Below are 24,350 nucleotides of genomic sequence, written 5' to 3' on the forward strand. Positions count from 1 at the left end.
TACTTAGCAGATATCTTACAATCAGAGCATGAAAAGGCTCTCTAGCTGGTCCAGGCCTCAGTTCTGCCATTTGGACCTTCTGAACTACTCAGCAGACCCTAAGAAGCTCCGTGGCAGTGGCACTGGACCCTGTGGTAAGTCCAAGAGGCAAACCCACATTTGAGAACTAAATCCAGGTTTTGAGAACCAAGGCTTGCCCTTTGGAGCAAATAATTATCTTATTGCAAAATAGTTCTCAGGCTCCTTATAGGCAAAAGTATATACTAAACACCTGACCACTGATCAACAAGTGACTATTGAACTGCATGCTCAGAATAGATTGGATGTAATTGTCATCCAAGACAAGGAACCTCTCAGAAACTTAGACAAAACAGCTAAATGTACTGTGGTATCTTGAAAGAGATAAAAGTATATTAGGCAAAAACTAGAGAAATCTGAATAAAGTGTCAATCTTAGGTAATAATAATGTATCAGTATTGGTTCACTAATTCTGACAAATATATCATACTAATTTAAGATGTTAAAAATACAGGTAACCAGATTTGGAGTATATGAGAATCATGTATATTATTTAGCTCCATCCTGACTCTTAGTCCATTTCCTTGCCCTGGAAATTCGACTGCTCTCAACTGGACCATAAAACAACAAAAACTCTCTTAGAGGGCATTTGGCAATAAGTTTTGAAAACTCAAAAAATGTGCCTATATTTTGACTTAGAAATTCTATTTCTAGAAGTTTATGATCAGAAGAATATAAAAGTACACAAATATAATGACATCTATTCAGCAATCAGTTCAGTTCAGTTCAGTTCAGTTGCTCAGTCGTGTCCGGCTCTTAGCGGCCCCATGGACTGCGGCACGCCAGGCTTCCCTGTCCAACACTAACTCCCGGAGTTTACTCAAACTCATGTCCGTTGAGTCAATGATGCCATCCAATCATCTCATCCTCTGTCATCCCCTTCTCCTCTCGCCTTCAATTTTTCACAGCATCAGGGTCTTTTCAAATGAGTCAGCTCTTCGCATCAGGCGGCCAAAGTATTGGAGTTTCAGCTTCAACATCAGTCCTTCCAGTGAATATTCAGGACTGATTTCCTTTCGGATGAACTGGTTGGATCTCCTTGCAGTCCAAGGGACTCTCAAGAGTCTTCTCCAACACCACAGTTCAAAAGCATCAATTCTTCGGTGATGAGCTTTCTTTATAACAAAAATATTAAAACTGTTCTCTGCCCTGTTTCCACCCAAGTCAGACCTCCCACCTGGAGTAAAGGCGTTCATGTAGAAGCAGAGGCAACTGACAAGAAAGAGAAAGGTTTGCAGTGAGGAGTCTGAGAGGAAGAAAAGCACTGTCTCCAGAAATCGTAGCCCCAGGAGGGGGCCCTAAGCCTCGGGAAAGACCAAAAGTGCTCAAACATGGCACGAGATGAGCACAGTCACCTTCACTCCTCAGCCTCCACCCAATGCATGTCTCTCCAGCTTTGTACCTAAGAAAAAGTCAGATTAGGGCCAAAAGAACAGGCTGCAGAAGCCAAGCTCTGAGCAACATTGCACTCGAGCTGGGCAGGCTAGGGACCCCGACACACCACTCAGAGCCGGGGCTTCTTCCTCACTCTTCCTTGAAAGTCTCCAAGGATCAGGCCCTCCAACAATGGAAGAGGGTCAAGGACTCCAGAGGTATTTCTTCACAAGCCGCCTCATTGCCCCTGTGACCTCCTTGTTCCTCAGAGTGTAGACGAAAGGGTTGAACATGGGAGTGACAACCGCGTAGAAGAGGGCAAGGATCTGGTCCCTGGTCTGGGAGGAGCCTGCCCCCAGCCTCATGTAGGCAATGATCCCCGTCCCAAAAAAGAGCATGACCACAAATAGGTGGGAGGAACAGGTAGAGAAGACTTTTCAACGTCCCTGGGATGTCGCGACCCCCAGGATGGTGACAAGAATACAGGCATAGGACACTATGATCAGTGAGAAGGGTGTCAGGATAAAGGCTACGGTGACGACAAGATTGCCCACTTCACCCCAAAAGGTGCTGGCGCTGGCCAGACTCAGCACAGGAAGGATGTCACACAGGAAGTGATAGATGATGTTGGTACCGTGGAAGGGCAAAGTAAAGACGAGGATGGAGTAAGTGGTGCTGGTGATGATGCCCGTGAGGTAGCAGGCACCCACCAGACACACACAGGCTCCCGGGTTCAGCAGGGTGCTATAATGCAGCGGCCGGCAGATGGCAGCATAGCGGTCATAGGCCATGGCAGTGAGCAGGCCACATTCAGTGATGCCAAACAGTGAGAAGAAATACATCTGGGTAAAGCAGCTGGCTCGCAGGATGGTGGGGCAGGAGGAGAGGAGGTCGGCCAGCATCCTGGGGACCACAGTCATGGTGTAGAGTATCTCCAACCCGGAGAAGTGGCGCAGGAAGAAGTACATGGGCACGTGCAGGGCAGCGTCGGCCAGGGTGAGGAGGATGATCAGCAAGTTGCCCAGCAGGGTGACCAGGTAGACCAGAAGCACCCCCCAGAACAGAGGGCCCCAGAGGGAACCGTAACCTGAGAACCCCAGCAAAACAAACTCAGTCACTGCTGTGCCATTGCCACCTCTCGTGTCCCCAAGGCCAGACTGGAAGGGGGAGTGAAGGGGGCAGCCTGGCAACAACAGAGGCTCCAGCTGCAGCAGGGAAGGCATGTGGATAGGTCCACAAGACCCTTCCAGGGGTCAGGAGTGGATATATCAGCACCTGGATGGCTGACATTGCCCTCAGGACAGAAGGACAGAAACCAGGGGAGTTGAGGGTGATAGCAGTCCCTCCTTGAGGCTGGAACTGGAAAGACACAGAGGATTGGCTCCACTTACCAAGTTCTGGGTTCTGGGAGCAAAGAGATGGGACAGAGAGAACATCTCCCCTTTGGGAAAGCAGTGGAGGATATGGGCAGAAAGCAGGGTGCACAGACAGAATAAATAAAGCTGGCAGAAGGAGACTGGCAGAAAAATGAATCCAGCAGGAGGCAGGGCTGGAGTGAGAGCAAGAGCGGGAGAGAGAAAGACAAGACACAAGATCAAGTTTTCAGAGAGAAGGCAGGTGGGGCTTTTACTTGCTCCTGAGTCCGCATGGCCCTAGGTCGGCCCTCCCTGCAGCCCAGGAGTGAAGCTCAGTCCCCCAGAGCCTGATTCCCAGAGGAGAGGTGGGGATGGAAACTATCAGGGGAGGCTGAAGAGGGGGAGACGGATCTGTCTGATGACGGGGAATGAGGAAGCAGCAGCTAAGCCTCTCTAATTCCCTACAGTCGGGCCTGGGGGCTGGAGTCCACACCTCAAGGACAAAACAGATACCACAAGGCAAGAGTCTGGGATGTATCCAGGGTCCCTCAGGCAGGCCTGAATGAAACCGGGTTCAGAAATCTTGTGTTCCAGCTCCCCAGCCAGAGTCTACCTGCTGAACTGCCCAGCTCACTGCCCCGGAGGCTGCCCTCTGCCCACTGCCACAATGAGTCCCTAGGCTTCCTCTTTCCAGTGTCTAGAAACCAGGGACAGCACTTTCTCAAAATCCTTTTGTAAGACAGTGCTAATCATTCAAAGAAAAGAAACTACTAAAATAGTAACAGGTCTGACTTCTGCTTGAACTTCCCAACCCACGCCAGGCATCAACTTGCTCCCCAGCTACTGAGGAAGATGTTAGAAAGAGGAAACAGATCTCAGCTGGAATAATGTCACCAACAGTGGGGGAGGGGGGTAACACAAGTGACCAGAGACGATGCCTCAAACCCTAAGGGCTCAAATAGTAAGGACCAGAGAGAAATTCCAGTCCTTGGAAAGATATGTATCACACAACCAAGAAAGAAGCTTTCTTTGCCACTGGTTCATCTCCTGTTTAGAGTTGTGTGTGTGTGTGTGTGCGTGCGCGCTCAGTTATTCGGTCGTGACTGACTTTTATATCTCCATGGACTATGGACTTCCAGGCTGCTCTGTCCAGGGTATTTTCCAGGCAAGAATTCTGGACTGGCTTGTGATCTCCTCTTCCATGGTGATAGCTCACAGTGACCAATGTTGAACTGGTGATCTCCAAAGAAGATTTAGCTTCGGGACCAGGGACCAGACTTGATCACTCAGGAGCTTTTGTGCAGCAGAGTTTTATTAAAGTATAAAAAGGGACAGAGAAAGCTTCTGACAGACATCAGAAAGGGGACAGAGAGTGCCCCTCTTGCTAGTCTTAGCAAGAGAGTTATATAATTTTTCAGTTGGTTATTACGCAAATCAGAAGAATGTCTCAAGGTTGTAAAGGTCTTACCAGACCCACCCCCACAATATACATTTTAAGGTAACAGGATTATTCAGAAGGTTCTCAAGAAAAAGAAACTTGTCCTCCATCAGGATACATTGTTGTTATATAATCCTTTGTACAGACTTTAAACTGAGTTGTTGTGTAATCTTTAACTCTGGGCTTAAAGAAAAAAAAAAATATTTTATATGACTAAGACTAAGGAATGTAGAAAAAAAATTGTGTCTTTTCCTCCTCCTCAAGAGCCCCAGACCACTTTCTCCTCCTCGGGGACCCCAGACGTCTTATCAACCTACCTAAGAATTGATTCTCTCAATGGTAGTTCAGCCGGGTAAAGAATCCCCCTGCAATGCAGGAGACCCCAGTTCAATTCCTGGGTCAGGAAGATCCCCTGGAGAAGGAAATGGCAACCCACTCTAGTATTCTTGCCTGGAGAATCCCCATGGACACAGGCACCTGGTGGGCTGCAGTCCATAGGGTCACAAAGAATCGGACACAACTGAGGGACTCAGCACAGCACAGCAGAGTTCTATGAAATCCTCCTAATTCAAGGCAGTCTCTTGTTTATTTGGGTTTTTTCTATTTTAGGTTGTAATACATTTATTTATTAAAAATTCAGGGTTTCCCTAGTGGCACAGGAGGTAAGAATCACCTGCCAATGCAGGCGATATAGGTTCAATAGGTCTGGGAAGATCCCACATGCTGTGGAGCAACTAAACCTGTGCCCCACAAATACTGAGCCTGAGTGTATTCCAGCTACTGAAGTCATTGTGCCTAGAGCCTGTGCTCCTCAACAGGAGAAGCCACTGCAAAGAGAAGCCCTCACACCAAAACGAAGAGTAGCCCCTGTTGCCGCAACTAGCAAAAGCTGAGCAAACCAACAAAGACCCAGGGCAGCCAAAAAAAAATAATAATAAATTAAAAATAATTTTTGTAAAAAATAAATAAAAGATAATTATTTGTTTAAAAAAAAATTCAAGACTTCCTTGGTGGTCCTAGGGCTAAGAGTCTGCCTTGCAATGCTGAAAACTCAGTACCTGGTATGGGAACTAAGGTCCCACATGCCACGCAGTGAAGCCAAAATATATTAAAAAAAAAAAAAATTTCAAACAACTTAAGTAGATAGTCCACCCTCAAGGAAGGGGAGAATAATCCCCACTCTTTAAGTGTGGGCTGTACATAGAGCTTTCTGGAAAGAAGCAGTAAAAACAGTAACTTTACAGAGTAGCCTGAAAAACACCATTTCATGGTCAAGGTCAACATCAGTAGCATGAAATCAGGTAATAGTGTGCACCTTTGATCTGATGTGATGTGAAAGGCACATCACCTCTTGGCTTTCCTCCTAAAACCCATAATTCCAGTCTCTTCATCAGAAAATTTCAATACAGGAGCAGACTACAAAATATCTCACCAGTACTCCTTAAAGCTGTCAGGGTCATCCAAAACAAGGAACCTCTGAGAAACTAAGGAGACATAACAGCTAAATGTACTGTGGTATCCTGGAAGAGATAAAAGGACATTAGGCAAAAACTAAAGAAATCTAAATAAAACATGGATCGTAGGTAATAATGTATCACAGTTAGTTTACCAATTGTGACAAGTGTATCATACTAATTTCAGATCAGATCAGATCAGATCAGTTGCTCAGTCGTGTCTGATTCTTTGCAACCCCATGAATCACAGCACGCCAGGCCTCCCTGTCCATCACCAATTCCCGGAGTTCACTCAGACTCACGTCCATCGAATCAGTGATGCCATCCAGACATCTCATCCTCTGTCATCCCCTTCTCTTCCTGCCCCCAATCCCTCCCAGCATCACGGTCTTTTCCAATGAGTCAACTCTTCGCATGAGGTGGCCAAAGTACTGGAGTTTCAGCTTTAGCATCATTCCTTCCAAAGAAATCCTAGGGCTGATCTCCTTCACAATGGACTGGTTGGATCTCCTTGCAGTCCAAGGGACTCTCAAGAGTCTTCTCCAACACCACAGTTCAAAAGCATCAATTCTTCGGTGCTCAGCCTTCTTCACAGTCCAACTCTCACATCCATACATGACCACAGGAAAAACCATAGCCTTGACTAGACAAACCTTTGTTGGCAAAGTAATGTCTCTGCTTTTGAATATGCTATCTAGGTTGGTCATAACTTTCCTTCCAAGGAGTAAGTGTCTTTTAATTTCATGTTACTAATACAGGAAACCAGAAGTAGGGTGTATGAGATTGCAATTTTTCTGTCAATCTAAAACTTTGCAATTTTTCTGTCAATTATCTTTGTAATTTTTCTATCAACCTAAAACTATTCTAAAAGAAATTTTTTATTTTTAAAAGTTGATTTATTGACATGGAAAAATATTCACAATGTATTATTAGCTGATAAAAAGCAAAATAAAAACAGCAAAGTGTCCATATAAAACACATATTCAGGTAAATAAATAGAGAGATAATTAAGGTAGACATACACCAAAGTATTAACAATGATACGCTTTGGATGAAATGCTCTTGGAGTGCATAAGTTACATAACTTTTGCTTGTGATTTTTTTAAGTATGTTGTTGACCCACTGATGACACAATAATAAAAATCATATATGAAACATTGAAAAAGATGGAATTTGTTTTAACATATTTTGGTATTATTAAGTATCTGATTTATTTTCAACCATTTATGCCTATTTATGCCTTTGTAAATGTTTCTTTTTATCAATAGTTTAATTTTTTTAGTCAACAAATCAATGTTTCTGATTGTCAGTGCACATTTTTCACACGTGGGTCATAGAAAGGCTGTGAATAGAACACTTAGGCTGTTTTCAGATTTACGATGTTGAGCATGTCTGAAATTTCCAATTTTAAAAAGTTACCAATAAAAAGCAGGAAGCAGGTGTTATAGAGTCCCATCAATGGACCCAAAAAGGCAGGGTTTGTTTTGTTTTGTTTTTGAGTAGCAGTTTAAATATGGAAGCTGTTGAAATGAGATCACATCGCCCCCGTGTGGTCAATCTCCAAATAACGGCATTATACATGGTCCCTTCTCTGAGCTGTACGGGTGAGGAGATGGTGGAAGGAAGGTGCCTTGAAGATCTTATACTTGTTCAAACTGCAGTCCACAGAGGAGAAAACTGAGATCTAGAAAAGCTCGTTCAGTTCACCCAAGATCGTTCAGTTGAGAGTGGAGCTGAGCGCACCTGACAGGGAGGAGCCCACTCATGTCCCAGGTAGGACGTCTCCATCTAGGCCCACAGGTAGGTCAGGTGATTTCTGCCAGACCAGATTCCCACTCCTGGAATACACCTGCTTGCTGTTCCCCTGCCTGAGAACCTTTCTCCACTTCTGAAGTTTATGTCCTGTCCGCCCTTCCAAACCAAGCACAGACACAGCTTCTCTGAGAAGTCTCTGCTGCTTCTCCCAGAAAAACTATACCCCTCAACAGCCTTCCATGCTGTGTCATCTCAGAACGTAGTGACTTAAAACAAGAAACATTTTATAACTCATGGTTTCTGAGTCAGAAACCCGAGTGCAACTTAGCTAGGTGTCTGGGGCTCCCACAAGCCTGCGGTCAAGATGGCAACCAGGCTCCCCTTGTCCCAAGGCTGCCCTGGGAGAGGGGCTGCTCCCAGCTCACGCCTGAGCTGTTGGCAAGCATCAGGGGCTCACTGGCTGGGAACACCAGTTCCTCACCATCGATGCCAGCTTACTCCATGGGAGCTACCTCCCCTCTGAGTGACTGAGTCAGAGAGTGATGGAGAGAGGGAGAGAGTGAACAAGAGGAAAGTCAGCGGCTTTTTGTAATCTAATCTCAAAAGTGACACCGATTACTCTTGCTGTGCACAATCAGTTAGAAGTTGAGCCCTTAATTTTAGCTCTAACACGTCAGGGTTACAAAAAGACTGTGACAGTGATCTTGCTCACACTCTCCCTCCCTCACTCACTCAGAGGAAAGGCATCTGCCCTGTTGTGAGCCCCATGTAGCAAGGACCTGATGCGTCCATTTACTCAAGAGGAGGGGAAATGATGACACAAGGGCCTGGGCAGCAGGAGGTGGGCTGGCTGGGGGCCAGCCGCAGGGCAGCCTTTCACGTGCATACTGCTCTGCTACAGTAGACATTGCCTGAGCAATGCGGAGTCCAGCCCTGGGTTAAGTAATCACTTTACTTAAATCCCATCATCTGCCTAGGGAACCAGGCATCGTGATTAATTCTTTGCACTTGAGAAGGCTGAGGCTGAGACACACAATAGGTATGACTTGCCAAGGTCCCATTAGTCAGTGGTGGAGCCAGGATCCAAACCCAAGCCTCTGACCCCAAATGCAATGTCTTTTCTACCTTAGCTGCCTGCCCTGACCACCCTCCAAGTCAGACTCTCGGCTTCACCGCTCACAAGCTGTGCGACTCTGACCTCTCAGAGACTAGGTTTTCTCATCCATAGAACAAAGACAGTCCCTACCTCACAGGATTGTCGGGAGAATTAAATAACAATACGCGGTGTCTGGTGTATAATACAAGTCAGCATTTGGCCACATGAATCAGGGAAGATAGAGAAAGTGAGTGAGTTCACCACCTCCATTTCCACCCTACTCTGGAAAGACAATAAAATCAAAACAAAAAAAGCTGCCCAAAAGATACCGAGATGGAAGAAAGTATGGGCCTGAAGGAAACGTGCCTTGGAAGTTTCCGCTTTGAGTGGAGAGGTGCGGGAAGACCTCTGCTCCAGCCTGGAAGACAGGAAGCAGGCTTTCTTCATCATGCCCTGTGGCCTTTCTCAGAACAACATTTTTTTATTCAGGTGAAAATAGAAATAGTTTGATTGCAGTATCTGGAGTGTGTGTGGATGGAAGGACATGAGGAGAGTCAAGGAGAGAGAAAAAGAACTGAAGAAGAATATGAAAAAGAGAAATGGGATCCATGACTGTCAGTCAACCCCATAAAGATTAGAAAATGAAACTGGTCTCAAGTTGCAGCTGAAAACATTAGGTTAGACCCAGAAAGAGGCTTCCCTGCTATGTCAGAAGGTAAAGAAGGCACCTGCAATGCAGGAGACCCCAGTTCGATCCCTGGGTAGGGAAGATCCCCTGGAGAAGGGAATGACAACCCACTCCAGTATTCTTGCCTGGAGAATCCCATGGACAGAGGAGCCTGGTGGGCTACAGTACATGGGGTCGCAAAGAGTCAGACATGACTGAGCGACTTAACACACTGGTCTAGACCCTGGAAACTAGAACTATAGTGGCCTCCACCCTAGAGATCATGAAAAAACACCTAAGTCTAGGAAATCCATGTACCCTGAAGCCCAGACCTTCCTGAATTTCTAGGGCTGAACTTTGACTTTGTAGGGGAAATGGGGAAGGGAAGATCTCACAGAACTAAGAGCTCCTGAGAGACAGCTTGGGGCAGGAGAAGGCTCTTCAACCCCCTGAGATCCTCTTCGGCTCTACAAGTCTAAGCAGTGTCTTGCATACATCCACATGCAGCTTAATGATTAATAGGTACTTTCTCCTCTGGGTTGCTGTGTAAGTTTTAACTAGTTCCCCAGGGTCAGCCAAAGCTCCCTCAGGCTGGGTCCCCAGTCCCGCAACACCCAGAGCCTCAACAACAATAATGACCTTAAATGAGAAAATGAGAACTTCTCCACAGGTACAATGGTAATCACATCCGCAATAATGCCACAATTGTTTTTGTCCCTCAACATTAAAAAAAAGAAAGAACACAGGGAAATATACCCAGTATTTTGTAATACCCTATAAGGGAAGAGAATCTCAAAAAGATGTGTGTGTGTGTGTGTGTGTGTGTGTGTATATACTGCTGCTACTGCTAAGTCACTTCAGTCGTGTCCGACTCTGTGTGACCCCATAGACGGCAGCCCACCAGGCTCCCTTGTTCCTGGGATTCTCCAGGCAAGAACACTGGAGTGGGTTGCCATTTCCTCCTCCAATGCATGAAAGTAAAAAGTGAAAGTGAAGTCACTCAGTCGTGTCTGACTCTTTGTGACCCCATGGACTGCAGCCTACCAGGCTCCTCTGTCCATGGGATTTTCCAGGCAAGAGTACTGGAGTGGAGTGCCATCGCCTTCTCCGACCCTACCAGAGTTTGAATCCAGGTCTCCTGCATTGTGGGTGAATTCTTTACCACCCGAATATTTGGGCTTCCCTGGTGGTTCGGGTGGTAAAGAATCCACCCACAATGCAGGAGACCTGGATTCAAACTCTGGTAGGGTAGACCCTCTGGAGAAAGGAATGGCTACCCACTCCAGTATTCCTGCCTAGAGAATTCTATGGACAGACGAGCCTGGAGGGCTACAGTCCATGGGGTCACAAAGAGTCGGACATGACTGAGCAACTAAGCACTGCTGCTGCTGCTGCTAAGTCGCTTCAGTCGTGTCCGACTCTGTGACCCCATGGACTGCAGCCCACCAGGCTCTGCCGTCCATGGGATTTTCCAGGCAAGACTACTGGAGTAGGGTGCCATTGCCTTCTCCGAACTAAGCACTAACCACCTATATATATAATTTCATCACTGTGCTGTACACCTGAAACTAACATGATATTGTAAATCAACTATAATTCATTTTTTAAAATAAATAAGTAAAAAGAAAATTAATAGTTTGCAGCCTAGCAATGAACAGAGCACTTCAGCAATTTCACGATCTCATTTGGTCCTCACCTCAAACCTAGAGATAGGCCTCGCACGTATTACTGCTGTGTTTTAATGACAGGAAAACTAAGGAGCCATGTGACTGCAAAGTCACTTGGCCAACAAGGGTGGAGCTAAGACTTGAAACCTAGAAGTCACACCCCAGGTTCCCAGTCCAGGACATCCTAATACACCATCCAGTCCTGCCTATCTTGAAGACCACCCCACCTCCTACCAGCTCTGTCCCCACATCTGTGAGTTGTCCTCTGAAAGTCCAGCTCCTTCCAACATCAAGAGGCCACAGTGTCCTACACAGCAACCGAGGAATAGCTGACCTCCTCTAAGAATCCCCTTATCTTCTCACATCCTACCCCCTCACCACTCAGCTGGCATCTGGGACAAGAACACAAGCATCCTTTGGGGTGGGGGGGGTGGGCATTAGTCCCTGCCCACAGTCCTTACTATGCTTCTATAACTTCATTCACCACTCTGCCTAAGAACTTCCAGAGCTAAGGGGAGACTTGCTGTTTACATTTATTAATTTTGTGTTTTGTTTCTTGTTGCACAGCATAAATAGCTTACTAAGACATATCAAACGAACCCCCCTCAAAAAAAGCTAAAATTAAAAGTAGGAGCAATAGAAATAAAGAGAAAAAAATAAAATTTTAAAACAGAAAAAGAGGTAGGGATATAAAATAGAGTCAGGAATGAAACTAAAAAATGCCAACTATAAGACTCATGCCCTTCCTAAGGGTGGGTCACAAGTTTGGCTCAAAACTGTTTAGCTGTCAACCCAAAAAGGAAAGTCTGGTTAGTTCCAGAGTCTACAATGTCCGTGAGATAAAACAGAGACAGACTGCTTGGGGCACCACAACTATTCCTGGAGCTAAGACCAGACAGAAGCTTCTCCGAAGCATATCCCTAGAGAGATGACTGTGGTTCGCATCCCCACAGTTTCTTTAAAAGTGAGTTTGTTGGTATGGCTTCTAACAGCTCAGTACAGGGAATACCATGACACCAAAGGACACTGGCCATGGTGAGAGGGACTGGGTACACCACGTACCCTGCTCTGTCCCCATGGAGCTCGATGTAGGGCAGGATTTCTCAATGTTGATGTGCCTGACATTTGGGGCCAGGTCATTCTTTGCTGTGAATGACTGCCGTTGCCTTACAGGAAGGTTGGCAGCAGCCTTGGCCTCTGTCCACTAGATGCCAGTAGCACCCTTCCCCCAGCTGTGACAAACAGTGTCTCCAGAGGTAGGCAAATATCGACTGGCCCCAGTTGAGAACCATTGATCCAAGGGTAGAAATCACTGCTTCTGTTTTCTTTTTTTTTGTTTGTCTATTTTGCTATGTCTTAGTTGCAACACACAGGACCTTCCATTGTGGCATTTGGACTCTAGTTGTGGCTTGGGTTTAGTCATTCTGCAGCATGTGGGATTTTAGTTCCCCAACCAGGAATTGAACCTGTGGACCCCTGCATCGCAAGGCAGATTCTTAACCACTGGACCACCAGAGAAGTCCCTTCTATTTTCTTTTTAGTGTGGGGGAACAAAGAGGAACCTGGTTTTTTTTCCCCTGCTTTTTTTTTTTTTCCATTGGAGGTAATTGCTTACCTAGATAATCTTTGGCATTTTTAATTTTTGAATTAAATATTTTTACATTGGGTGTAAACCAAACTTATGAGATGCTTAAGTTGATTTAATCACATTATTCTTATAATATATATGCCAAATATATGCATACATATATATATATATATGTCTTTTAAAACTTTTTATTTTGTATTAGGGTATAACTGATAAACAATGCTATGACAGTTTCAGGTGAACAGCCAAGGGACTCAGCCATAGGTATACATGTATCCATTCTCCCCCAAACTCCCCTCCCATCCAGGCTGCCACATAACAGTAAGCAGAGTTCCCTGTGCTATATAGTAGCTCTTTGTTGGTTACCCATTTTAAATATAGCAGTGTGTACATATCCATCAGGAACTCCCTAACCATCCCTTCCTTCCCCTCTTCCTTCCCCCCAGCAACCTTTCTAAGTCTGTAAGTCTAAATCTGTGAGTCAGTCCATTTCTGTTTTGTAAGTTCATTTGTATCATATCTTTTTAGATGCACATATAAGGGAGGCCAAGAGGAAACTACTTTTATTTTTATTATTTTTTACAGTTTTATTGAGGTCTAATTTATGGACCATAAAATCCACTCATATAAAATACAAAGTTCTGGGACTTCCCTGATGGGGGGATTTCCCAATGCTGGGAGCCTGCCCAATTCAGGGGGCCCAGGTTTGATCCCTGGTCAGGGAAGTAAGAGCCCGAATGCCACGCAGCACAGCCAAATAAAATAAATAAATAAATAATTTTAAATATATAGTTTTTAAAAATAAAGTACACAATCCCATGGGTTTTAGTATACTCACAGCGTCATTTAACCACCACACACATCACTTCAAAAAGTTACTCTGTACCCCTTAGCCATTGCTTCCCTTTCTTCCCTCCTCCCAGTATCTCCTGGACAGATTTGCCTCTTTTAGATATTTCATATAAATAGAACCATGGAGCAGGCGGTGTTTTGTGTCTGGCCTCTTTCACTTAGCATGTTTTCAAGGTTCATCCATGTTGTAGCATGAATCATTACTGATATCTTTTTGTGGCCAAATAATATTCCATGGTATGGATACGTCATATTTTATTTATCCATGCATCAGTTTAAGAGTACTTGGGTTCTTTACACTTTGGGGCTACTATGAATAACTTTGCTACAAACTCTCACGTACAAAAAACTTTTTTAATTATAGATGATTTACATTGTTAGGTTCAGGTGTAGAACAAAGTGATTCAGTTATACATACACATCTATTTTTTTCAGATTCTTTTCCCTTTTATGTTATTATAAAATACTGAGTATAGTTCCCTGGTGTACAATGTTTTGAGAGGATATATGTTTCCATTTCTCTTTGGTATATACATAGGAATGAATGGTTGATACGGAGCTCTTTGTTGTTTTGTTATTGCTGTTATTTTAAAAAGGAAGATGTATTTGTTTATATTCATTTTTTTAGATCCTATGTATAAGTGATAACATGATATTTGCTTTTCTCTGACTTACTTCGCTTAGTATGATGGTCTCCAAGGTCCATCCATATTGGGTGGCTACAATCTTAAAATATTGTCGCTGATTATTTGATCAATGCCCTGATGATAAGGGCTTTCCTCACTGACAATAAAGACAAGCCTGGTGAGCGGGGCTTCTCGGGGATCTTCCAGAAAGGTCAAATAGTGACAGCTCTTTGGGGATCTGCTCTTTGGGGAGTGCTTCAGGAGCCAGCAGGACTGGAGTTGCTTGGGTGAGGAGTGAGGTCACACGTTTTTGTGATATTAGTAAAATGGTCCATTAGACTGACATTCATGATTCCCCATTGTTTTTAGTGCCTTTCTTGAAAGGGGAAACACAGTTTTCACAGTTTTGAAACATTCGGAACCATGAATTAACTTTCTAGAAATGTCATAACTGACTGCAACTATCTACAACCCACATGTGGCAGGCAAGGCCACCCGGAGGGTGAGAGAGGACTAGTCTTCTTCCATTTCTCAGACTGTGGGTGTATCAGAAAATGAAGAAATGCCAGAACAGAGTTACTGAAACATTGGTGCATTTTTTATGTTTATTTTTAACCAACCTAAACTTTGAATATCATCAATAAATGCAAAGACAGTGCGACCTTATTAGGCAATAATAGCAAAGTCCTATACCGGAGGTCTTTCATGAACACAAGCCCCAGGCCATGTAACTTCCCTGGTTCCCTGAGTGATAATAAGACTCTTCCTTTCTGTCCTACTGTGGATTTCTCTGCTCCCTGTGAGAGTAAGGGAGTGAAAATTCAGATAAGTCAACCTCAAGTTCTCTCTTACCAGGAAAGCAGCAGCATCTCAGTAGATTAAAGTGATGCCTCCTCCAAGCAAATCCAAGGAGGTCAGAAGAAGGTCATCCTCCCCCATCCATGACCATGTCTCAGCCCCTGCCAGCATTCTCCCACCTCTCCAGGCTTCCCTAGGGGAAAAAAGTCACTCCTATTGCTATAACGGAGATTTACACCATTCCTTTTCTGTCTGGCCTGGGCACTCTGCACAGAGCAGTATAGAATAAGAAGACTTGATGTGCTGCCTTAACTCATTCCTTGAATAAGGAGCCCTTAAAACCCAAGACTTAAGCAGAAAAAGTTTCTTGTGGAGATTTCCTCTTTCTCCACCCATGTTCAAGCTTCAGATTTTAGCCTTTTAGCCAAATGTTAATAAAAGTTTTCCCCTACCAGATTTTACCAGATCCAAAGTGGGGAGGAGTTCTCTGATTTCATGAATGGAGTATGCTGTAGGCAATTTTTTCACAAGTTACCTAAAAAGTAAGCACACCTCACTATACTGCTGCTAAGTCGCTTCAGTCGTGTCCGACTCTGTGCGACCCCATAGACAGCAGCCCACCAGGCTTCCCGGTCCCTGGGATTCTCCAGGCAAGAACACTGGAGTGGGTTGCCATTACCTTCTCCAGTGCATGAAAGTGAAAAGTGAAAGTGAAGTCGCTCAGTTGTTTCCGACTCTTCAAGACCCCATGGACTGCAGCCTACCAGGCTCCTCCGTCCATGGGGTTTTCCAGGCAAGAGTACTGGAGTGGGGTGCCAACACCTCACTATAACAAGGATTAATTTTTCTCTCAAGTCAATAAAATCTGATTCCATATTAAGAAGGCATATATTCCCCCTAAGGTTCAGATTTGGATTCTATTCCTAGCAAAATGCTAATCTATGCTAGGGACACAGGACTTCTTAACAAGCCTTAATGAGCTCTGCTGGGTCACACAGCCCTCCTAGGTCAGGGGCCAGCTTCAAGTTCCCATCCTCAACACTCTCCTCTGAGAGAAGAAAAAGGGAGAACTCAGCAAAAAGAACTACCTGGGGAAATTCCCTGGCAGTTCACTGGTTAGGTCTCTGTGCTGACAGTGCAGGGGGCACTAGTTCAATCCCTCGTCAGAGAACTAGGATCCTGCAGTGCTCGAGGCATGGTCAAAAACAAACAATCTGGCTTTGACTGAAGCTTTACTCTAATCTTCCACATCTTGATATTTACTAGGCAGAATAATAACAGCCACACGGTAATATTGTACCTCGGGGTGATGCAAGTGGTTTACAATGCACTCTCGCTTGCATTTCTTCATTTGAGCCTCATCTGAGAGGTAGGCATGACATATTTTTCCCATGGAACAAATGAAGAAACTAAGGCTCAGATAAATGACAGGCTACGTAGCCTGCACATGGTAGAATGGTAACTAAATGCAGAATTTCAGCCTCACAGTTCAGTGCTTTTTATATAACATGTCAGTTGCTTATAAAGTGTTACTTCTTCAATATTGTTGTGTCTGTTTTGGATGTGTGCCTTCATCTTCTTATGCAAATTGTTAAAAATAAGATTATATGTTACTATCTTGGGACTTCCCTGGTGGTCTAGTGGTTAAGACACTGCACTTCCACCATGGGGGTCAAGGGATCAATCCCTGGTTGGGGAACTAAGATCCTGCATGCCACAAGGTGTGGCCAGAAAAATTAAATTTAATTTAAAATAAATAAATAACGATGTTATCTGAAGATGAGGACAACAGCAAAAGGCAAAAAAAGGAGAGCTCAGTACTTCTTAACAAATATAGTTGGCATGCTAAGTCATATCTGGTGGCTTCCAGTACTTTTGCTGTGAAATACTAAAGCATCATATTGGAACATGAGAGAGTGCACACAAAAGTTGTGCAATAAATATGTGTAATGAGAAGAGCACACTGGGTTGCTGGAGGGCACACACTCTTCTTGTCACTCTCCCTGTGCTTCTTGAGAGTTCCTTGTGACCAGAGGACATCTAAGGGAAAGTCTGCCAACTGCACTATAAAGCTGGGCATTCTAGCAGAGCCACACCTTCTAAAGGTGAAAATACTGCTCAGAGTTGCCAAGAATGATGTTTGCACTAGACATTCTAACCCCTACTCCAACTCTGAGCCTCGCCTCATTCCTGAAGCTAAGGGCCCAGCCCCAGTCCCTGCCCTAACACCAGGAATTGTCTCATCTGATCCTCTGGCCTTGACTCATACTCACTGACCAGGCCTCTGTCTATCTCGCCTACCAGTTCCATCCAGGTTCACTTCATGCCTCACTGACTCGGTTTGATCCTTGCTGGACTCCATTTGGGCTTAATTAGCCATGCCCAGGCCCAGGCCCTAGGCAGCTCTTGTTTGACCCTGCTGTGAGGTGCTAAGTCTGTACATCTGCCCATCTAGGTACCCCTTAAATGGAGGCCTTGCCGCCACTCCTTCCTGAAATCAACCTCTGGAATGTCCAGGCCTCCCCAGAGAGCACTGCCTCTTGGAGGAACCAAGGGGACCAAGGACCCTGAACTCACAAGCTCCATCTCCCTTTTCAGCCAATAAAGTGGTTTCTTAAGACAGAGCTTTTCAATGTACATACAGACACAGATACGTATGTGAATGACCTGGGGATCTTGTTCTAAATGCATATTCAGTAGGTCTGGGGTGGAACCTAAAACTCTTCATTTCTAACAAATGCCCCAGTGAAACCAATAATGTTGGCTTTCAGAGCTAGGGGCACTTTGAGGACCAGGGTTAGACACACTAAGTCGTGTCTGATTCTTTTCTGTCCCCATGGTCTGTGGCCCGCCAGGCTCCTCTGTCCTTGGGATTTCCCAGGCAAGAATATATAGCAGAACCCACTGGAGTGGGTTGCCATTTCCTTCTCCAGGGCAGCTTCCCAACCTAGGGATCAAACCTGGGTGTCCTGCATTGCAGGCAGACATTTTACCACTGAGCCACCAGGGATTCCAGGGTTCTAGAATACTGATTACTGTGGTATTGCAAAATTAAAAACAAACAAACAACAACCACAGCAACAGCAACAACAAAAACAAACTTCACAGAATCTGGAGTGTGTCACTGCGTATTTTGTTTTTGCACTAATCACGTGCAGCACTGCTTTATCTTTCACTTAAAAGTTTCCCATAAGTGTGTTTTGTTTCCTACTCATGCATCAGTTCCTTTACAGCGCTCATCCATCCTGCAAACTGTGTTGGTGCTACAGGAAATTGTAAGACCATCCCTGTGTTCAACAGGCCTTTACAGGTAGACAGATCTGTAAACTGGTATCTTCGGTGCAATGTGATGAGTATAATAATAGTATTAATATCTGTATATAGTATAAGGAAAAAGAGGCCTAGAATCACATCAGGTCGGGGACTCATCAGGAAAGCCATACTAGGCAATGAAGAGCCTGAGGTGAAATCTAACCAAAGAAAGGAGCGACCCCAGTGTGGTGCAAGGGACCTGTCTGGCAGAGGGAGAAACAGCCCAGAAGTGGGGGATGGGGGTGGGCTGGGAGGAAGCCTCAGAGAAGAGGCTGCGGTTTCTTTCCATCAGGGGCCGATCACAGAGGGCCTTGTCTACCACATTAAGGCACTTGGACCTTATCCAGCAGACAATGAAAAAACTATTCAGATTTTTAAATAAGGGTGTGACATGGTCATGTGTGTGTTTTTGGTAAAGCATATTTGGTGACAGTGTGGAGAATGGATTTCAAGATGCCAAACTAAAAACCTAAAGGGAGGGAGGCTCAAGAAGTAGGGGATATTCGTATACTTACACCTGATTCACATTGTTATATAGCAGAAGCCAATACAATGTTGTAAAGCAATTATCCTCCAATTAAAATTTTTTTTAAAAAGAAGGAGGGGGAACCCATTAGGAAACAGTTTTCATGGTCTAGAAACCAATGATGGGGGCTTGAACAAAAGCCCTGGTGGTTGGAATAAGAAAGAGAAGACAGATTCAAGATATGTTTAGAAGGTATTTGGAAATACATGGCAAGATTTTGTGGTTTATTGAATGCAGATGGGGGCAGTGAACAGGAGGGTGAAGAATGACTCCCAGTGGTTGGCCTGGGGCAGTTTCACTGCATCCAACCAAATCCAAGAGCACAAGAAGGCTTGCTTGTCTGGAGTTCAGGACCAGATCCAACCTCTACGCTAATGGGTTTCAAATATTTATCTCCAGCTTAAAATGTTCTTCAAAGTTCTAGATTCATATATTTAAAATCAGCATGCTAAAACCAAATTCACCATCTTCAAAAGACAACATCTCCTTATTCTGATAAATTGAATCCAGTGACCCGAGTCAGAGCCCTCAAAGTAATCCACTAAGAATTACAAATGCTTAGTGGCTGCCAACGGCTCTTGGAGAGTTAATGTTTAATAGGTACAGAGTTTCAGTTGGGAAGATCAAAAAGTTCTGGAGGTGGGTGTTAGGTGATAGTGGCGCAATAATGGAAAAGAACTTAATGCCACTGAACTATACACTTTAAAATGGTTTAAACAGTTACTTTTGTGTTATACTTCGTTTACCAAAACTTTTAAAATGAAAAAGGGAATTAAATACCTTCTTATAGATCTCCTCCTCTCTGCCCCCACCACTGTTGTTCCAAATATTATCCCTTCACTGGACCATAGCAAATCCTCTCTGAACTGGTCTCCCTGCCTCCAATCTTTTTTCCTTAAATCAGTCATCAGAGAGATGTTTCCAACAAGTCAATCAGATCATATGACTGATTCCCATTACCTATAGAATAAGATCCAAACCCCTTTGATTGGCAGAGAAAGCTCTCAATGGCATGGACCTTTTCTCAATGATATAGACCCTTTATTCATCCATATGATAGATCATACGGTTGAGTGGTCCCTGAGATAGGCACTGGAAATGGCCCCAAGGACATCACCATGAAGAGGAAAATATGCTCTCTGACTCTGTAGAGCTATCTCAACAGAGAAAACAGCAGATTTTTTTTTCTTATAAATTTTTTTTATTTTATTTATGTTTGGTTGCACTGGATCTTCGTCACTGCCTCAGACTTTTCTCTAGTTGCGATGCATGTGCTTGTCACTGGGGTGGCTTCTCTTGTTGCTGCACAGGGGTTCAGAGGTTGTAGCGAATGGACTTAGTGGCCCCACAGCATGTGGGATTTTTTCCAGGACCAGGGATTGAATCTATGTCCCCTGCATTGGCGGGCAGATTCTTAACCACTGGACCACCAGGGAATTCCCAGATTTTAAAATATAGACAAATTTTTTTAAATTATAAATTGTGATTAATCTATTGGTAGTGGATGATGTTGTTGTTATTATTGTTTTGGTCTTGGCATGTGGGATCTTATTTCCCTAACCAGCCAACCAGGGATAGAACCCATGAACTCTCTGCTCCCTGCAGTGGCAGCAGAATCCTAACCACTGGACCACCAGGGAATTCCCTATTGGTCGTTTTTTGACATACACATTTTCAGTATTTACTACTTGCCAGGCTGGAAATGTGATGAGGGAAAAAAGACACAGTTCTTGTTCTTATGGAATGTATTAACAGAGACTAATTAGATAGTAGTAAGAATACACAGAGAACTATACAAAAGAGGCTTTAATGACCCAGATAACCACGATGGTGTGGTCCCTCACCTAGAGCCATACATCCTAGAGTGCAAAGTCAAGTGGGCCTTAGGAAGCATTACTATGAACAAAGCTAGTAAAGGTGATGAAATTCCAGCTAAGTTATTTCAAATCCTAAAAGATGATGCTGTTAAAGTGCTGCACTCAATATGCCAGCAAATTTGGAAAACTCAGCAATGGTCACAGGACTGGAAAAAGTCAGTTTTCATTTCAATACCAAAGAGTGTTCAAACTACAGCACAATTATGCTTATTTCACATATTAGCAAGGTAATGACCAAAATTCTTCAAGCTAGGCTTCAACAGTATGTGAACAGAGAACTTTCAGATGTACAAGCTGGATTTAGAAAAAGCAGAGGAACCAGAGATAAAATTGATAACATCTGATGGATCATAAAAAAAGTAAGGGAATTCCAGAAAAACTTCTACTTCTGCTTCATTGACTATGCTAAAGCCTTTGACTATGTGGATCATAACAAACTGTGGAAAATTCTAAAAGAGATGGGAATACCAGACCACCTTACCTGCCTCCTGCAAAACCTGCATGCAGGTCAAGAAGCAACAGTTAGAATCAGACATGGAATAATGGACTGGTTCATAATTGGGAAAAGAATATGTCAAGGCTGTATATTGTCACCCTGCTTATTTAATTTATATGCAGAGTTCAGTTCAGTTCAGTCACTCAGTCACGTCTGACTCTTTGTGACCCCATAGACTGCAGCACACCAGGCTTCCCTCTCCATCACCAATTCCCGGAGCTTACTCACACTCATGTCCTTTGAGTCAGTAATGCCATCCATCCATCTCATCCTCTGTTGTCCCCTTCTCCTCCCGCCTTCAATCTTTCCCAGCATCAGGGTCTTTTTCAAATGAGTCAGTTCTTTGCATCAGGTGGCCAAAGTATTGGAGTTTCAGTTTCAGCATCAGTCCTTCCAGTGAATATTCAGGGCTGATTTCCTTTGGTATTGACTGGTTTGATCTCCTCGCAGTCCAAGGGACTCTCAAGAGTCTTCGCCAACACCACAGTTCCATAGTTCAAAAGCATCAATATATGCAGAGTATATCATGTGAAATGCTGGGCTGGATGAATCACAAGCTGGAATCAAGATTGCTGGGAAAAATAACAATCTCAGATAAGCAGATAATACCACTCTAATGGCAGAAAGCAAAGAGGAACTAAAGAGCCTCTTGATGAAGGTGAGAGAGGAAAATGAAAAAGCTAGCTTAAAACTCAACCTTTAAAAAAAAAAAAAAGATCATCACATCCAGTCCCATCACTTCACGGCAAATAGATGGGGATAAAGTGGAAACAGTGACAGATTTTATTTTCTTGGACTCCAAAATCACTGCAGACAGTAACTGCAGCCATGAAATTAAAAGATACTTGTTCCTTGGAAGAAAAGCTATGACAAATCTAGACACAGTATTAGAAAACAGAGACATCACTTTGCTGACAAAGGTCCATATCATCAAAGGGATGGTTTTTCCAGTAGTTTTTCATATACTTATATGAAAGCTGGACCATAAAGAAGGCTGAGCACCAAAAAATTGATGCTTTCAGGGACTTCCCTGGTGGTTCAATGGTAAGACTCTGTGCTTCCACTTCAGGGGGCACAGGTTCAATTCCTGGTCCGAGAACTAAGACCCCACATGCCATGTGGTGTGGCCTAAATATATAAAATAAAATACATTTTTTAAAAAAGAATTAATGCTTTCAAACTGTGGCGCTGGAGAAGACTCTTGAGAGTCCCTTGGACTGCAAGGAGATCAAACCAGTAAATTCTAAAGGAAACCAACCCTGAATATTCATTGGCAGGACAGATGCTGAAGCTGAAACTTCAATACTTTGGCCACCTGATTTGAAGAACCTTTGGAAAAGACCCTGATGCTGTGAAAGTTTGTGGGCAGGAGAAGGAGGTGACAGAGGATGAGATGGTTGGATGACATCACCAACTCAATGGACATGAGTTTGAGCAAACTTCGGAAAATAGTGAAGGACAGGGAAGCCTGGTATGCTGCAGTCCTTGGGGTTGAAAAGAGTAGGACACAATTTAGCAGCTAAACAACAATTTTATTCAGAAGGCTGACTGACTGAGAATATTGCAGACTAATGTTTCAAAATAACTATCTGGTTGGATCTGGATGCCAAGTTCTTTTATAGGACAGAGGGGGGGGTGGGGAGTTGAAATAAAGACCATTGTCTTGCAAATATCTCCTGGAATGGCCAATGTCAGAGGGGAAGTGTTAATCTCTTTAGGCAGAGAGACAGGGTTCCCTGAGGCAGGTCGTTATGTATGATTATAATAACAAAAGCGATGAAAAACAGAGATTAAAGTTAAAGAAACAGATCCATCATGGAGTCAGAATCATCTCTCCTCTGCCACAATAGGTAAGTGGATTTATTTAGAGAGATACACACTCCACAGACAGACTATGGGCCATCTCAGAAAACAGAGTGAAAACATTTACCTCAGAATGGGACTTTGAACCCATGTGCTGGGACTCAAACCCAGCTGAAACCCAGTTTAGGACTTGAACCCTCATGGCCAAGACTTTCAGTCACTCAGTTCAGTCGCTCAGTCATGTCCAACTCTTTGCGACCCTATGGACTGCAGCATGAAAAGCCTCCCTGACCATCACCAACTCCTGGAATTTACACAAACCCATGTCCATTGAGTTGGTGATGCCATCCAACCATCTCATCCTCTGCTGTCCCCTTCTCCTCCTGCTTTCAATCTTCACCTCTTCGCATCAGGTGGCCAAAGTATTGGAGTTGCAGCTTCAACATCAGTCCTTCCAATGAATACCCAGGACTGATCTGCTTTAGGATGAACTGGTTGGATCTCCTTGCTGTCCAAGGGTCTCTCAGGAGTCTTCCCCAACACCACAATTCAAAAGCATCAATTCTTAGGCACTCAGCTTTCTTTATAGTCCAACTCTCACATCCATACATGACTACTGGAAAAACCATAGCCTTGACTAGACGGACCTTTGTTGACAAAGTAATGTCTCAGTCTGTCCCATTCTACTGTTTTCCTCTATTTCTTTGCACTGATCACTGAGGAAGGCTTTCTTATCTCTGCTTGCTATACTCTGGAACTCTGCATTCAAATACATATATCTTTCCTTTTCTCCTTTGCTTTTGGCTTCTCTTCTTTTCACAGCTATTTGTAAGGCCTCCTCAGACAGCCATTTTTCTTTTTTGCATTTCTTTTTTTGGGGGATGGTCTTGCTCCTTGTCTCTTGTACAGTGTCATGAACCTCAGACCATAGTTCATCAGGCACTCTGTCTATCAGATCTAGTCCCTTAAATCTAGTTCTCATTTCCACTGTATAATCATAAGGGATTTGATTTAGGTCATACCTGAATGGTCTAGTAGTTTTCCCCATTTTCTTCAATTTAAGTCTGAATTTGGCAATAAGGAGTTCATGATCTGAGCCACAGTCAGCTCCCAGTCTTGTTTTAGCTGACTGTATAGAGCTTCTCCATCTTTGGCTGCAAAGAATATAATCATTCTGATTTCAGTATTGAGCATCTGGTGATGTCCATGTGTAGAGTCTTCTCTTGTGTTGTTGGAAGAGGGTATTTGCTATGACCAGTGCGTTCTCTTGGCAGAACTCATTAGCCTTTGCCCTGCTTCATTCTGTACTCCAAGGCCAAATTTGCCTGTTACTCCAGGTGTTTCTTGACTTCCTACTTTTGCATCCCAGTCCCCGATAATGAAAAGGACAACTTTTGGGGGTGTTAATTCTAAAAGGTCTTGTAGGTCTTCGTAGAACCATTCAGCTTCAGCTTCTTCGGCATTACCGGTCAGGGCATAGACTTGGATTGCCATGATATTGAATGGTTTGCCTTGGAAACAAACAGAGATCATTCTGTCATTTTTGAGATTGCATCCAAATACTGCAATTCAAACTCTCTTGTTGACT

The 24,350-nt window shown here is 44.0% G+C and overlaps 1 protein-coding gene across 1 annotated transcript; it reads right to left on the minus strand.

Moving 5' to 3' along the window:
• Positions 1 to 1,655: 1,655 nt before the first annotated feature.
• LOC104988150 (olfactory receptor 9-like) lies at positions 1,656 to 2,675 on the minus strand. The gene is given in 1 exon segment (XM_010839365.1): positions 1,656 to 2,675. A coding segment is annotated over 1 exon segment (1,020 nt).
• Between the last annotated feature and the right edge of the window lie 21,675 nt (positions 2,676 to 24,350).

This window comes from Bison bison, unplaced genomic scaffold (assembly GCF_000754665.1).
Source record: "Bison bison bison isolate TAMUID 2011002044 unplaced genomic scaffold, Bison_UMD1.0 scf7180017864115, whole genome shotgun sequence".
NCBI classification, from domain to species: domain Eukaryota; kingdom Metazoa; phylum Chordata; class Mammalia; order Artiodactyla; family Bovidae; genus Bison; species Bison bison.